The sequence below is a fragment of the Chroicocephalus ridibundus genome, chromosome 2, assembly GCF_963924245.1.
Source record: "Chroicocephalus ridibundus chromosome 2, bChrRid1.1, whole genome shotgun sequence".
NCBI lineage: Eukaryota > Metazoa > Chordata > Aves > Charadriiformes > Laridae > Chroicocephalus > Chroicocephalus ridibundus.
This window is the reverse complement of record NC_086285.1, coordinates 39,393,402-39,409,842: the sequence shown is the minus strand read 5'-3', so window position 1 is coordinate 39,409,842 and position 16,441 is coordinate 39,393,402. Positions and strand designations below refer to the sequence as shown.

The window sequence follows — 16,441 nt, the reverse complement described above, 5'->3', positions numbered from 1 at the left end:
CACAGTAGGGAGAGAGATTCTTAAGTGGGCAAAGTGTAGCAAATGTAGTTGTGTTTGCTGGGCATAAGGGCTTCAGGCAGTTTCAGTATTAATCAAGGGTGGTTTAGGAGTGGCTGAGCAGGTTTCTGACCTAACAGGGGGAAGTACAATAAAGGTGGCAAGCAAAGTTCCAGACTTGGTCCACAAGCATGACGTTTGGGATGGAAACACATTTTTCTGGAGAGACAGGGAGGATGAGGATAGAGGGTTGCCCCCTCTGTGAAAAGCACAGCTGGAATGTATGGAGCTCTCTTGGATGGATGACAGACTGCTTGAGAAAGGTAAGGATCAAAGGAGAGGATACTGAGGGTCACATGTTGTTGGACTGCAGACCAGCTACTCATGATGAAGGTTGATTAAACCTTTAGCAACTCAGCAATATCTAGGGGTGACAGATCCTGATGCTTGGAGAGGAGTTAATCTCCCTGACAGCTTGGAAGGGTAACATGGTGGGATGCAAGCAATCCAGCAGATTTCAGGAAGCTTTCTTGGTAGTGGTACTGAATGGGCCAGCCAGAGGCGTTGCACAAATGCACGTCCACTAACAAGGAAGAATTGTTTGGGAATGTTGTAACAGCAACCCTGGCTGTAGTGATGATCAGACATGTGGAGCTCAAGGTCATGAAGGGAGTGAGGAAGGTAAGTCATTGGACTTCAGAGAGCAAACTTTGTCATAGTTGGGGAAGTGGTAAATGGGATGCCATGGGAGGCAGCTCTGAAAGGTGAAGGGAGCATAGGAAATCTGGTAGGTTTTTTAGAGGAACCTTTTCCCTACGTAAGAGTGGCACATCCAAATAGGAAAACAAGTTGATGAATTGGGACACCAGCTAGGCTGAATGGGGAACACCAGAACTTCCCTGCAAAACTATCATGGTGGAAGCAAGAACAGGTTATGGCAAAGGAGTTACTAGAAATGTTGCCAAGGCCCGTAGAGATGGTGGTGACACACACAAGGGCTTGTGGAATCTCATGTTGCTCTCAAAAACAGAACAAGAGGCTGAACAAGGAATATGTAGGCCTGTTGTTGAATGTGCGCACAGGTAAGGTTGATGTACTCAGAGCTGCCTTTGCTCTTCCTCTTGGTCTTACTGACCAGTGTGCATGGAGGCAGGGTTCCAGCAAGAGCTACCAGCAATGGATGAGGATCAAGACAGGGGTTCCTTCTGAGAACTTGATCTGTGCAAATCTGAGACCGGCTGGGCTGTGTCTGAGGCTGCAGGGAAGATCTGACTGATGCTTTGAGCACACCTGCTCTCTACTGTTTAGAGTGGGGTGAGGACTAAAGGAGGAACAGCTGAAGCATGGCAAATGTTGCACTCTTTTAAAGAAAATGCCAAGGACAGTTTGGGGAACCATGAGGAAATCGGTCCCGAGGAAAATCGTTGAGGGCCCTTGGACCAGAATTGCTTTTGTGTATTTTTATGTGTCTAGAAAGGGTGCCATCATGCCTCACCAACTGTTTGCCTTCTATGATAGAAAGGCTGCATTTGTAGGCATGGGAATGGTAGTGGATGCCATGGCAACTTTAGTAAGGTGCTTGGCACTGGCTCCTGTGCTATTTTTCTATATGCTGAGGATTCTGATGTCTGGGTGGGTGGACAGCTAGATGGGTAAAAAGCTTATTGTGAGGCCTGTTGTATTTAACATCTTTCTCAAGGACCTGGAGGAAATGGCTGGATCCACTGTCGCCATGTTTGCACGTGAGCCCACTGGGGCTGCAGTTGACAAGCTTCAGGGCTGGGCTGCTCTCCAGAAGGACCTGGGTAGGCTCAAGGAACAAGCCAGCATGAACTACTGGAAATTTAACAAGGACCAGCATCCTGCCTCTGGGAATGGAGGGCTGCGTGTCCGGGTGGCAGCTCTCCTGCAAAGGCTGTGGGGATGTTGGGAGGCAGCAAGGTGACCACAGCCAAAGAAGGTAACAGCAGCATGCCAGTATCTCGGAAAAAGTGGTTATCTTCTTCTATTTGGTGCTCATTAGGGCTCTTCTAGACCACATACTGTGTGCAGGTGTATCATCCTCCCCTCACAATGCTGTTGACAAGAAAGTTGTTAAGCTGGGACAAGCTCAGTGGAGGGCCACCAAGGCCAGGGCTGGAGCATGTGTCCTGCAAGGAGAGGCTGAGGGAGCTGAACTTGCTTGACCTGGAGAAGGGAGGGCTTGCCCCCATCTGAGGGGGGGTGAGAGAACGGGCATATTAAAGGAGAGGGTCAGGTTCTGGGTACAAGGAGGCCGATTCCTCAGCGGTGAGCCCAAGTCCGGCCAGACGGTGTGGGCCTGAAAGCCCACAGGCGGAGGGGAAGGCGGCAGCGCTGCCGAGGGGGGAGCGCGGGGCGGGCTGAGGGCTGAGACCGGCAGTGCCGAAGGGACTTCCAGCCCTGGCCGGCGGGCGGAGCAATCCCTCTTCGGGCCGCTTCGGTGGCGGAGGCGGGAAGCGCCGCTACCCCCGTCCTTGCCTGGCTGGGCGCGGGGCTCGGCCCGGCAGCTCGGAGGAAGAGGAAGTGGCCGCGGCCCCAGGCCGGCCGGGCTCGGAGCGGAGCAGAGCTGCCCGGCGCCTCCTCGCCGCCCCCAGGCTGCGCGGCACAAACTTTGCCGGGCGGCGGGGCCGTGTGGCGGCGCGGCGCTGCCCCGGCACCTCCCCGTGGCGGAGCCGAGGGGGGAGCGGCCCCGGAGCGCGGCGGGCGGGTACGGGCGGCAGCAGCAGGAGGAGGAGGAGGAAGCACTGTCAGTGGGGCCGGCCGTCTCCGCCCGCCGGGCATCCTTCAGCACCGCCGGGCTGCGCTTCGCCCGCCGCCTGCCCCAGGTACCGACGCGCACCCGCCCGGCCTGGCGGGCAAACTTGACGGGGGTGCGGGGGGTGTCCGGGGCCAGTCGGGGGGTCGCTACTGGGCAGGGTCGGCGCGGAAGAGCGGGGAAAGCGGCTACCGGGCTCTGAGTCGTCTTGATCCTTTGGGTCCCGAAGTTGGGAGCGGGGTCTGGGCTGCCCGGCGTGCCCGGCTGCGGAGGGGCTGCTCGAGGCTTCCACGGGGGCGGCGGGGGGAGGCGCTCCCTCCCTCTTCCCCGAGCACGATTTCGGTTTGTGCAGCGCCGGTGAACGGCCGCTCCGAGGGGGGCGGCGGTCCCGCCCGCTCCGGTCGTTGCCGTTTCCGAGGGGCCGGTGCGGGGGCTCGCCGTTAGGCCGGGGGAAGGCGGCGGGGCCGGCGGGCGGTGCCGTCCTGTCAGACGGTGAGGAGACACCCGGGGCTCCGCCGGGGCTTTCTGCGGCCGGGGCGCTTGCGGGGACCGGAGGCGGCATCGCTGCAAATCGCTTCCAGCCGGGGCGGTTGTTCGCGTCCGGCCGACGCCGCGGCGAGGCAGAGCCGGGGAAGGGGGAGCGCTCCGGGAGCAGCCGGGCGGGTGTCTGCCCGCAGCCCCTCGCCGCACGCCGGGCACCTGGCAGCGGCCGTACCGCGGCGTGCCATCGTGTGGCTGGCTGGGGTTTGTGATTTTACGGTTGTTTTCAAAGGCTGGGATGGATATTGCCGTTTTTAAGTCCGCACGTTTTTAGGACAAAATAAGGAGAGGTAGGGCGACCGAGGGTCAGCAGTTGTGTATCTGAGCGTGAAATACATCTCTCTCCTCTCTTGTTCATCTTAATTCCTGACAGAGCAGCTACTTCTCGCAGCCTGTATGTTTTCGGAAAACGGGAATTTAGTTGGATGGACTCTTAGAGCTCTTCTGTGATACTTCCAACTTGGTCAAATAATTAATGAGAGGCATTTGTTCTCCATTACCATTAAGCGTGCTTGGCTCCAGCGCGCTGCCGGCTGGGACCAGGGAACAAGCTGGGCCAGGACAGGCAGCGGGGACGGAGTCGTCTTGGTAGGGGTGGCTGTTGTGCTAAAGTGGTTGCTGGATGTAAAATAATAAAAATTTAACTATACCTGACAAAACATTCTTTAAAGTTTTCAGCCAAAGTTTGGAAGCCATGGTATGATTGTATACTGCTTCTATTTTTATTCACTCTTTAGTCAAGAAAGTTTTTTCTTTATTATTCAGTAGGAGAATAATTAACATTGTCAAGACATAGCTGATCTCTAGTTTACATGGGGAAATCTTTTTGTACATCTACTTTTATGTTTTGTTTTTAATGAATCCAATCCTTTTCAGCTTCTGGTATCACATAACAAGTTACTGGCAATAACCCTCTTTTTCACAATACCAGCGGTCACATTTTTGTGTTTAATTTCTGTTTTTTCTAAGAAAAAAAAGTTTCAGAACGAAGGGTTATTTTAGGAATCTAACTTAACCTCAAGTTAGTTATATTAGACAAGGGGCTTTCCACTGCTTGAATGCTGGCATTCCCCTGGTCTTACAGAGAGAGAGAGAGTTGTATGAAATGAGTGTATACAGCTGTGATTAAATACCTAGGGGAGTTCTGAGCTGTGGTACTGGGAAACGCAGATACCATATTGGGTATAATGAAGTGGCCTTAGGATCTGTGGCGAAAAAGCTGAAAAGCTGGAGCCACAGCCCTATGAAGAACAAAGATAAAAATTTGTGAAGCCTGTACTTAAAAAAATAAAAAGAAATACATAATCACGTAACTGTTATTCTATCCCCAAACTTCATGTGATATTTCACAGCTTCATACCTGGCTCCAGTGGTCCACTTTGCCTTTTACCCCAAATTGGTTGGCCAGGGTTTTACTCCATGGCAAACTAGCAAAAGACAGTAAGCATAGGACTGTCAAGTCTGTCTAGCTTTGTGTTTTACCATGGTTTTACTCGCTGTCCTTGAAGCTAATGTGCATACATTGCAACATGCATCTGTTTTTCATGCTTGTTTGCTGTGGGTTCAGAGTGGTGTGGGATTAACTTTAAAGGAAAGTTGGATTCATATCTGACGTTCCTCTGCATGCTTCTTTCAGGTCCATTCAGTCTTTAATTTGCTAGATAATAAATGTTAGCTACTAAAGTTTCCCCTTAAGTTCTTGAGAGTAGTTCTCTAGTCCTTCACATCTCAGTAGTCTCCTGTCTTCACATGGAGGCATCTTGCTTGAACATTTGTGGTGGTGGTATTTCAGAAAAAATGTTACCTGTGCTTTGTCCAGTGATGATAATACTTCATTATCTTGACCGGCAATAGCACGCCTAAAAGTATTTTGTAGAAATATGTGGTACCATCTGAATCTTTTGCTGTACTGTAAAAGACAGCATTGTGGTATCACCAAGCATTACATCTTCTGGACGAGCGTTGTAGGGTGATGTAGGTGAGGAGCAAGGGTCTCTCTCCAACCTACTGTTCCTCAGATTGCCCCCCAACACCAGCACAAGGCTTGCCTTTCTCCTCCACCAGTTCTTTCTGATCGTGTTTGCTTTTCTTCCTCCCACCCTCTCACCCACATGCACGCACAGGCAACCCAGCTTTGTTTCCCTAGAGAGGGTTAAGTGCAGCTGGTGGCAACCCCTGGTTATGGGCAGGGAGCCTGCAGAGGTAGCCCAGGGACAGTGCAGTGTGTGTTACAGAGAGCAGTAGAGTTGATCCCAAGGCTAGTGTTGTGAACGCCATAATAAAAATAGCACCTAATAATATTTTGTTGAAATCATGTTATCACTGTGGCGTGTTATTTGACATGCTGCATGCTAGGGCTGTGCTTTCTTCGTGACTTGTGTATAAGACCTGTCAGGGTAATCTGTTTTAGCTTTACTGAATCTATATCATATTTATCCATGTATTATTTTGGTTTTTTTTCTTAAAGTTTCCTAAAGTTTAGCAAACTCTTGAGGATAAACTAGCAATTGTCTTAATTGGCCAAATTATGTTTTCCTCCTTTTTTTGCATAGGCAGTACACTTTCTTGTCTCCCAGGGAGATGGTACCAAACCTAGTGCAATAGTTTGTTTTTTAATTCCAGTGGTTGGATCTGCAGTTCATCATGACAGGTCTTCCAGAGTTCTTGGTATGAGTCCAAATTAGTCCTCCTGATTTGCGTTCTGCTTCTGTTTAGTTGTGGTATCTTTGGCCTCTCTAACTAGGCTTGGCTTCTGGCACATTTCACTTTGTGCTGGTGTTTCTTGATCCGAGACTGTAGTTTCCTCTGCTGAGCTTTTTTCCTGTCCCTTGAAAGCTCTCTGCTTATTCTACCTTTCCTTCTTTATTAGGTAATTCATCTCACTGGGTCTGGAAACCTTCTTATGAATTCTCTTGTCACTTCCTTGGGTTACAAATTCTGCAGATACTCATATTATAGTTTAAACGTGTTCCAGACCTCCCCTGTGCTCATGTCCTCCAGCTTTTCATTCTTGTTCATCTCACTAATGAGTTCCCTAAGTTTTTGAGATTTGCCTTTTGAAATTGAAAACCTTAATTGCAGATTTACTTGCGTTACTCTACTGTTTCATTTAAATAAAATCAATCATAAAGAATAAATCTGGGATTATTCTTTCACCAACCTTTCTGCAAGCAGAGATTTAGTTATCAGCTGCAAGTCTAAAATCCTGATAATGCTAGTCAAATTGGTAAGTATATGGTGAAAAAATTGGTCAGCTGTGACATCCATCAATAGATAGGACTGATTTACAGTAATTGTTCTTTGTATTTTCAAAATAAGACTTGGAGAATCTTTTAAATTACTTGGTAAACATTATTTACTTTAACAACTGATCCTTCCTCACAAATAAAAATTATTGCGGTGTTTATTGAATATGTGCTTCCATAGCTACCTGGACAGTAATACTCTTCGAAAAGGACCAAGTAGTGTGTCTAGGTACAGAATTTCCCTTTTAATAAGTGTAATCTCACAAAAAAACCTATACAGTGGTAAGCCAGGGAAGGAAAAATTTTCTGAAAAGTAGGAAGTTCTTACTTTTCTGTTCTACCTCAAACCAGGACATGGGGATATGTCAGGAACATAGCTCTATTCTGGGAACGTACGAAGGATCATCCTAGCATACTACTCTCCTTTCTGTGTTTACCTGTACATCCAGTTTGTCAGGTCTAGAGTTTTTAATCCTCTGCTTTGGTTATGCTTCTCTGCCTGATGTTTTTTTTGCCTTGTTATTCCTCTTCTGCTTCATTGCTTTAACTATGCTAGGAAAGGGACTCGACCATAATTTGCAGGCTCTGTCAGGGTTTGTTTAGAGCTGAATGAGGGACTAAACACTCTGGTGTTTTGTAGACTGGAAAGGATGCAAGAATTAAGTGACCACATACCAGCAAGTGAACTGAGCTGAGCGTGAAGTGCTTATTATTTTGAAAATGGAAAGGTGAGGATGCAGGAGTGAGGGCTTAAGAAAATAAGTGCATCTCATTACTGCACAACAAATTTGAAGTCCTGTAATTATTTGTGAAAGCCTTCTAGCATCCCTGTGAGGTAGCTAAGTGTTACCCATGGAAGAAAGAATCAGGATGAAAGGACTTAACCAAAATTAAGAGAGAAAGCCTATTAATACATTGCAGTTACCTTGTTTTGCTGCTGCACTCTCCAGTAAGAACACTGTATTCCATGATTTTGTGAAAGGAACTTTAGCAGTAATTTATGATACGTATTTTAAAAAATAAATGAATTGATGATAAAGCTTACAAAATGAGGTCACTATTTCTAGACAATAAACATTTTAAATGTGTTAATGAAGGCAAGCTTGTTTTCACTAATTGTGCTTAAAAACAAGCTGACAGTAGCATAATCTGCCTGTATGGCATGTTTTCTTTGGATGCCATTAGAAATATTAAAATTACCTTGTTTCTATTTCAGGTGGTGGTGTATTGCATTTACATGCGTATTAGAATATTCAGTCTAATGCTATATGCTTAGCAGTTGACTCCAATGCTATATGTATTTAAAAGAATTGTTTAGGAAGTGTTTTCAAATCATCCCTGTAAGCACTCATTGACACGATATTTTCTGTAATACTGATGTAGTTGAAATAAACTGTTTAGCCAGTATATACTTAGTTGATAAACAACCCTTAAATTACATAATCTGGTAATCTATTCAAGCTTCCATTAGCCATGTGGTTCTGTTACGTTTCAGTGTAATTTTCATTATTATTCCTTGGAGATAGATTGTTATGGAGTTCCATGAAAGGAGGGGGTGGTACATCAGAAAGCTAGCTCCATTTGTTCCCAAAAAAGCCCCAAACAGGCAGAAGGCAGGGTTTTTTTTCTTCTCTTCTTTGTGCCCTCTTCTTGCTGAAAAGGACTCTTGAGGCCTGAGACACTATTATCAAGAAAATAAGTTGTTAGCTACATGATATTCTTTTATGCTTGTTCTTGTTAGCTAATTCTGAACTTGTTGTATTTCGTCTATTTTGAACACAAGCTAGTAAAGTGAGAAAGCAAACCCAAGCTGCAGAGAGTATTTTAACAAAGCTTACGTTCAGAGATGACGAGTTGAAAACTTGGCAGATCTCTGAGAGCTATAAAAATTACGATATTTTATTCAAGATACGCACATTTTCATGGATCACGGAGATAAGAATGGAAATACTGTTGGTTTTTTTTCCTCTTGCTGAGTACAATTTTTTGTAATTTTTTGTTTTTCATGGCAAAGGTTGGTACCAGTTTCAATAAAACTTGCATTGGGAAGGAGTGTTTGGGGCAGGTTATTTGCCATGCTGGGGTGGGTTTCTGTCCTGTTCCTCTAGACTCTCCCCAGAGCATCTCTATTCTTAAAATACATGACACAGGGCAGTAATGGGGAGGAGGAGGTGGAGGCAAGAGGCTTATTCTGTGGCTTGCAAGTTGGGCGTTTGCTTGGTATGTACAAAACCTGGGTTAAATTTTTGAAGTCAGTTTGCAGATGAAAGCTGCTCTTTTCCTAACCAGTGGGGGCCTTTGCTGTCATTCACAAGACAGATGAATTAATTGACTGTAGGCCTTGCTGTTGTTCTGTAACTCATCACAGCTTCCATTTTTCATGTTCCGCAAAATTAAAATGAGATCTAGACAAAAAAAAAATAAATCTGTTGTTAGATCTGGGTTTCAGTTCTAGTTTTATCGTCACGTGGCTGAGCACAAGACTAATTTTAGATATTATGAAGATTACACTTAAGATTAATTTGCAACCTAAGTGAGTTTGTGGACAGAATTAGTTTTTCCAGCATATGTAGCTGTAAGAGCCCATAGCTAAACATTAATTTTGGTGATTAATATTCTTCATTAGGTGTTACTTTTTCCCTCACTCAAGGTATTTCTTGTATGTAGGGAACTAGTGAGTTGATAGGTGATTTTTACGTTAATGGAAAAGTTACGGCAGAGCAAAAAATATTTGAAAATTTTGCAGTGTTTTTTGAAGAATTGTTTTTTAATTTACTAAACAGTGAGTATTAGTGATATTTTGTTTTAATACCGAATAAAAAAAAGTAGAATTCACATGTGGGTATAGAAAGCCAGGATAAATACATATACTACAGTAACCTTAAGCATCCCTTATAGCAAAACAATATACCTGCTGAAAAAGGGGACTGAAGTGGGTTTAGATTACTTTGAGTAATGATCAGTGATGAACACCTCTTACTGCACTCTGATAACTTCAATGTAGCAAATTAAGAAGGTGAATAATGTCCTGTTGACAACTAGATTTGTAACTGAAAAGCAAGGAGTTGTTTTCAGGCGGGCATGGAAAGACTCTGAACAGCACTAACTTTGTGGCAAAGGAAAGGAAGGAAGAGAGTAATCACTAATGTTAAAAAAATCTTTGGAAGGTTATAAAGCAAGCTGTCCCAGTAGAAGTTTGTGGGATAACATTGAGCAGAATTTAGTGATTCAGTGATTACTTGTCAGACACACATTATCAATATCTTTGAGCAGACTTTAAGTGTTCGTTCATCTCTGGAATTTTTTAAATACTTAGACTCCTGTATTAAAGTAGGAACTTTATTTCTTAAGATTTCTTTTCTACTGCAGCAGCATTTGCGTCTTAATTACTGTGAAAAAAGACTGTGGTGTTGTCAAACTTATTTTTCCTACTGATACCTCATTTTTATTCAAATGAAAGCATCCTTTTCCACATGTGTGCTTTAGTAACATACATATAATTGTCTATACTTAATGAAATGTGGGGAAGTATTTATCCTCAAGGATGCTACTTGAAGTTTTAGCCAAGCAGCAGGAAGGTAAAAATCAGTCTCTGGTAAGCAGTCACTCAGTGAATTAATACAAAAAAAGTACATTTTCAGTCCAGTCCCAAGTGGGCAGGTGTCTCCATACTGAATGACTTGTGGGTTGGCACTGTTTGCAGAGACTACTACTCACGTGGGCAGTGAGGGTGGACTGTTTTTCTCAAAAGGTCCAAGGAAATGTTTGCTAGAGAAGCACAGCAGAGTGTCCGTGGCTGCCACTGGAAAAGCAGGCTTGTATTTTCTAGCACTTTCACCCGAATTTAGGAAAGAATGCAAAACTCGCCATGATGTGAAATACCAAGTCCCTAAGGCCTCCTTCCGCAGCCATCACTGTCTGAAGAATCTTGTGGATTTCAGACTCTTTGTATAACTAAGGGTTGCAGGCGCTGCTGCTTAATGACCTCTGAAACGGATTTTTTTTTTTTCCTTACAAAATAGCATTCTGTATACTTAAGATGTGTAAGAATTACTGGGCTGTCACTGAAACAAGAAATTAGATACACTTGCTAACATGTTGCTGTCTTAGTTCCTTACTCTACAGTATGCTAAAGCACAAGTACACTGTTGGGTGTGTTCCATTACAGACCATGGAAATACTCGTCGTATCTTGTTAGGCAGATTAATACACAATATACATTGATATATTAAAAGAAATAACACTTTAGACTTAAGCAAAAGAAATAAGCTGCTGTATATATGAAAGAATGATCCTCTTTTTTTTCACTTAGTAGTAGTAGTTGTCATTACCAAAAAAAAAAATTGTAGAAAATACAATTTTGGAAAATAAAAAAAGATCTTGAGGATATTTACCTTAAATGTCAAAAAAAATAATCCCCAAACCTATCTTTCATTTATAGAAATTGTTAAAATAATGTAGTTTTACTTTTCTTCCAAAATAAGCAGGGAAAGTTGTTATCTGTTGGATGAATCCCCAAATACTTAAAGTTCAGGAATGTGTATGACACACCATCTATTTTTCTTGCGTCTTTTTAGCAAATGTTCTGTCTGCATCCAGTTTCTGTGTGATCGGATATTTACTATGGGATTGTTTTAAGGTTTGATGTATTGGTAAGTCCTATTTTGGTGTATTTAGTAGTGACTTTGTAATAAGACGTAGGTGTGTACTCGCGGACTCTGCAGATGATGTGAAGTTGGGCTCTGTTGCTGAGCCTGAAATAACTTCCAGCTCTTCCAGGAATGCAGAAAAATGGCATGAGATTATTACTGAGTAGCGTAGAAATGCAATGGAATAGAGCAAGGTTATGTGATGAGCAAAGCCCTCTGTTATAGGTTGGGAACTTCTTAATTAGCTGTGTTGGATAAAAATAAAGAGAAATAGGTTCTTTGGCTACTGAGAAGCTGACCATAAACTCTGAATGTGATTCACCTGTGACCGATGATTTTAGGTGCAGTAGGCATGTTATTTGCAGTAGAGACAGGGAAGCATTAATGTTATTTTAATGGCCCTGTTAAGATCTCGTTTTGAGCATATGGTCACCTGTGTTCATGTAGGGAAATGAAAACAGGAGTGATACAAACAAGAGGGAGTGGGGTGATGAAGGGAGCAGAGATCCTGTCTTGTAAGTGGCAGGAAAGGACTTGAGCACGTTGATCCTAGCAGAGCACAGGAAGGGACATGGTAACTTCATAAAAATGACTTCACAAGGAAAGACGGTGGGGCGGAGGGGGGATAAAAATTATGAAAGTTAAAGCACAATATAAGTATAAATAAATTTCTGCAAGTAGATTCCAAATACATTGGGGCTGGAAATTTGACTAACTTCGTAACTGTTCAGGGAATGAAGCTGTGGCGTAAGCTTATCTTTGGAGATAGGGAAACTGAGCTAGTTTTTCATTCTCCGCTTTAGGTTTATTAACTGTCAAGGTAAAGGCAGCCCTAGTCTGTGGCTGAAGTTTTTCATGTGCTCATTGCTGTCTGTCGGAGGTTGCAGGGAGCCTGACGCAGATCTTTATGATGCTTCATGCAGAGCGTTTACACTGAGTGGATCCCATGCCTTGAAGTGCCCGGGGTGGCCTGCGGGAGCCCCTCTTCATCCCAGAATGTTTATTCTGCATGTCCCTCCCCGTCACATGAGTTTCTCCATGTAGGTGGAGGCAGGATGTTGGGTGCGTTGTAATGGAAAAACCTCAGGTGCCCAGCTGGTGTGTCTTTTTATCTCCTTATACTCACTGCTGGTTGAAATGATTTCCCTCAGTCCAACCAGCGTTGTTGAAGAGGAATGAGAGGATTTGGATCATCTGAGTATTTTCACCAAGCGATTCTTCCATTCTTTCATACTCAGATGAGCCGTAACATACAGGATATTGAGAAACATTTAATGTGTAGCAGAAATAGTTGTCAGGAGTAATCCTTTAAAATGTTGTGGACTGGCAGCTTATTAAGGAGAACTAGATTTATCTAGTCCAGTTCTGTGGTCATGTGCTTCTTCTGGTTTGAAGATGGCATCCATAAAGCGCCATTATTTCCTGTGGATTACCTGAAAAAATGAGGTGGAAGGCCATGAGGTAGTCTTCTAGATGCTGGTAGTCCTCTGCAGACCTGTTTTTTCCATTAAATTACAAGTCTAGGTATTAATTTGAATGTTACAGAAATCTGTGTAAAAGCTAATACTATCTCCTCTCATAATAACTGCACATGCAGAAATTGTTACTAAGTTGTCAACCCTTATATCAGCAAGTTATTTTGCTTTTTCGTCCACTTTTTGTAATGGAATATGTGTCTTCCAGAGTATACTACTGAATACATGTCAAACATGCAAAATACATGCATTAAACTGACAATTTTCCAGTAAAATAATAGCATACCGGAGGGATAATATAAGTGGTATATACTTAAGTTACTGTCTGAGCATTTATTTAATTATTCAATTTCACATAGGTTGTAGGCAGCTTGTATTTAAAAAATAAAAATCACCGTCATGTACTATTGTGTTGCATGAAACCGTAAAGAAAAAACCAAAATGAATGGTGTTTATGTGTTTTCACTTTTTTCTTTCCCTGCCTTTTTGTATCAGGAGCTGCTGAAATGGGTTGTGGATTGAACAAACTAGAGAAGCATGATGAAAAACGACCTGGCAATATCTATTCAACTTTAAAGAGGCCCCAAGTAGAAACCAAGATAGATGTTTGCTATGAATATCGATTTCTGGACTTCACGACACTAAATGATAGTAAGTTCACAATATTTTACTTTAGAATTTTTTTTTCTATTCAAGTTAACATGTTAATTGCTTCATAATGGGTTTTGAATAGTGTATGTAATAGCTAAGTTTTTAAAACGTCTTTAGTTTCTTTAAGTAAATACCTTCTCTTCAGTCATAATGTTGACACACAGAGATCTTATTGAGAATTTTCTGTAAATTGTTAACCTTAGAGCTAGTTGTAGCTTCTCAGATTTTTGGTTCTTATACACCACGCACTCTCTTCCCCCCTCCTTTTTTTTTTTTTTTTGGCTTACTCTAATATGTTTTGTTTTTTTTTTTTCTCCTTAGTTTGCATTTTATCCAGGTTTCATATGGTAAAGCAATTCAGGTCTCCCAGGTCTGCTCTTTTTTCTTTCTCCCCTTCTGCTCCCTGTGCTCCTTCAGGAGTATTTTGAGAGGTTAAAGTTAGTGTTTTCAGTTTTGCTAACTTACCTTAAATAACTTTTATGTGGGTACAGATACTTACAGGTGCACTCATGTGGGTGGAAACAGGATAGTGGGAGACACTGAAGATCTAAAACATCAAAGGGGGTGAAGGTCCAGTCTCATACAGATTTTACCTTTTTTCTTTTTCCCCTATCTGAAATTCTGAAATAGTCATGCTTTAATTCAAATGACAATTCACAGATATTTCATTTCTTTACTTCCTGATTGACATCAAGCATCTCTGCCAGTATTGCTCACACCATCGCCTGTGCCCTCTTTCGCTTCAAAATTAGCCTGTTCTACAAGCGATTACTCCTCGCACCATTTGGAAATCTGAAGCTTGAGCAGAAGGCTGGGACCTGCTTCTTGCTATATATAAAACAACACAGTACCAAAATCTGTTAGAGCTAGCTGGCGGGATGCCAGGTAGACCCTCTGTGCTTTTGCCCTGCAGTGCGCGGCTGCTTCTCTTGTTTTGCAAGTCAGGTCAAAGGCAAAGCCAAAGCCGTACGTCTCTCACTGTGTCAGACAAAGAGCTGCTGGTGCGTCTCTTGGCCTGACACCTCTAGTGCAGTTCAGTATGTTCAGCCCAGAGTAGAGTGAATTTGTTGTTTTTTAAAGCTTGCTACAAGCGAACTTGAATTTGGAAAAAGGTGGAAGTTTGGAGTAGGTGGTCAGACAGGAGTGCGCTTTTGTGGGCAGTATGGGAGCTGAGAAATTTTGTCTTTGCAGACTTTTCTTTGTGCTTCTCTTTTTATTCACCGATTATTCTGTTTGTTGTCATACTAATGGGGGTATTGGGATTGGGATGCCCTGCAGTTACTGAAAGAACCTAAGGGAGAGGGTATTTTTTCATGTTTATGTATTGCAGTTGTTTCTACACTTACGTATTTTTATTTCAAAATGAACTGTTTATGTCATTTGATAGATTGATAACTTTTACTGAGATGTACTGTGTCATTAGTGAATATGAATTAATATTGAGGACACACTTTTATGGGGTTTTCTGGGATGCTCATCACTGTTCTGTCTGAGTGCCTCACAAGCTTTAGCGTGAGCATTCTCCTGCTATCTCATGAAGTCTCATCTTTGTCACTGTATGGAGGAAGAATCAGTATATGCAATGGCAATGTGACTTGCCTCAGGCACAGAGGATGTCTGGCACAGAGCAAAAAATTAAATCCAGACTTTCCAAATCTGATTAAATGGATAGGTTTGTTGTAAAGGATACTTACACGTTTTTCTTACTCATCATAGATTGCTTTAGGATGATTTCAGGAGGCATGGCTTTAAAGAGACTGTGAGTAGAAGTAGTTTTATCAAATTCTTTGGCTTGCCAAAGAGGATAAGCTGTTCAGCTCCCATTGAGTTCTGCTTTGACATGTTGTATCCCCATCACTCCAGTCTCCTAAGATGCCAGCGGATATGCAGATGAGGAGGGGATGGAGTTGTTGCTCCTGCTCTTTTTCCTTAGTATCACCCATGGCTGTGTCCTCAGGATTGGCAGAGCAACAGCTCATCGTTAACGCAGCTCCCTCCCTATTCATGTCATTGGCTGTATGAAAGCTCACATCCCACCACATAGTTCCAGGTTTTTCTCAATGGTGAGAGCATCACTGGTTCTTTTATATTTTTGCTCAGAAATAACCTCTGCAGATAACCAAAACTGATAAGTGTTTCACCTATGCCTGCATGGATTCAGAGGCTTCTAGAAATGAAATGCTCGCAGCTGTGTAAAAAGAACATTTGGATTGTGAAGTCTGTGTTCTGTGAATCTACTTTAGCCCTTTCAGTGTGTATATATATCCTGACATCATTTTTTCCACGGGCTTTCTGCTTCATTAGGTTTTTAGAATAAGCCATGCTAAATTATGAGTAGCTGCAGAGTATTTTATTGTAGCCTTATTCTATGCCTTATTTACAACACTAGCAGGCCTGTCTCTGAAGACCGGTACTCATTTTTCTCTGAGGCTTTTCTATAATGTTTACTGTGAGAGATAACTGTATCTCTCACAAGCATTTAGTCTTAACGGTGAGAAGGGTGTGATTATCTCCATGTTACAAGTGGGAGCTAATGCACAGATTACTTACTGCCAGGAAGTTTTCAAAGTCCTTAGTGTTTCTTCATGTGTTCCAAAAGCAGCTCTCATTGACTTTAGATGTAAATGTGGATGGTGGTTGTATTCGCAGTTTGAAACTGCTTGTATTCTCAAATCTGATATCCAGATAACCAGAGATCACTTCCAGAATGTTTAACTGCATGTCTTAACTGCAATTTCATAGTCAGGTAAGTTATCTGGAGATATTTATCCCCTCTCTCGCTTCCTGTCAGCTTTGCGACTTGATTTAACTCATGGATCTGGCAGAAGGCTATGCAATCTTTTTGTTTCATTATCATCTTCCAGATCAGTGTCTTGTGTAAGGGTCTGAAGAATGCCGGAGCTGGCAGAAGTGGTGGGAGTATGCAGTCAGGAAAAGAAAAAGGACCTTCTTTAAATCAGCTCACACTGTTAGGAACTCATTCCCTTAGCATCACTCTGTTGAAAACGGGGATCAAATGCTGTCCTGCTGGTCATTCTCTGCTATGTTAGCCAGAAACTCAACTTTTCTTGCTTGCTGTCTTTTGGTTTCTGTTTGCCTTCTGACATA

At 43.0% G+C, this 16,441-nt stretch overlaps 1 protein-coding gene across 2 annotated transcripts in view; it reads left to right on the top strand.

Annotated features, from left to right (window-relative positions):
- Positions 1–2,486: 2,486 nt before the first annotated feature.
- RFTN1 (raftlin, lipid raft linker 1) overlaps positions 2,487–16,441 on the top strand; it is a 99,546-nt gene continuing 85,591 nt past the window's right edge. Inside the window, exons 1-2 of one of the 2 annotated variants that reach the window (XM_063325145.1) lie at positions 2,487–2,843; positions 13,178–13,333. In XM_063325145.1, coding sequence (XP_063181215.1) covers positions 13,189–13,333 — 145 coding nt within the window. In that variant the 5' untranslated portion in view covers positions 2,487–2,843; positions 13,178–13,188. Of the gene's footprint in view, positions 2,844–3,149; positions 3,266–13,177; positions 13,334–16,441 lie in introns of those variants that run through there. The other variant, XM_063325146.1, reaches the window with a different exon arrangement.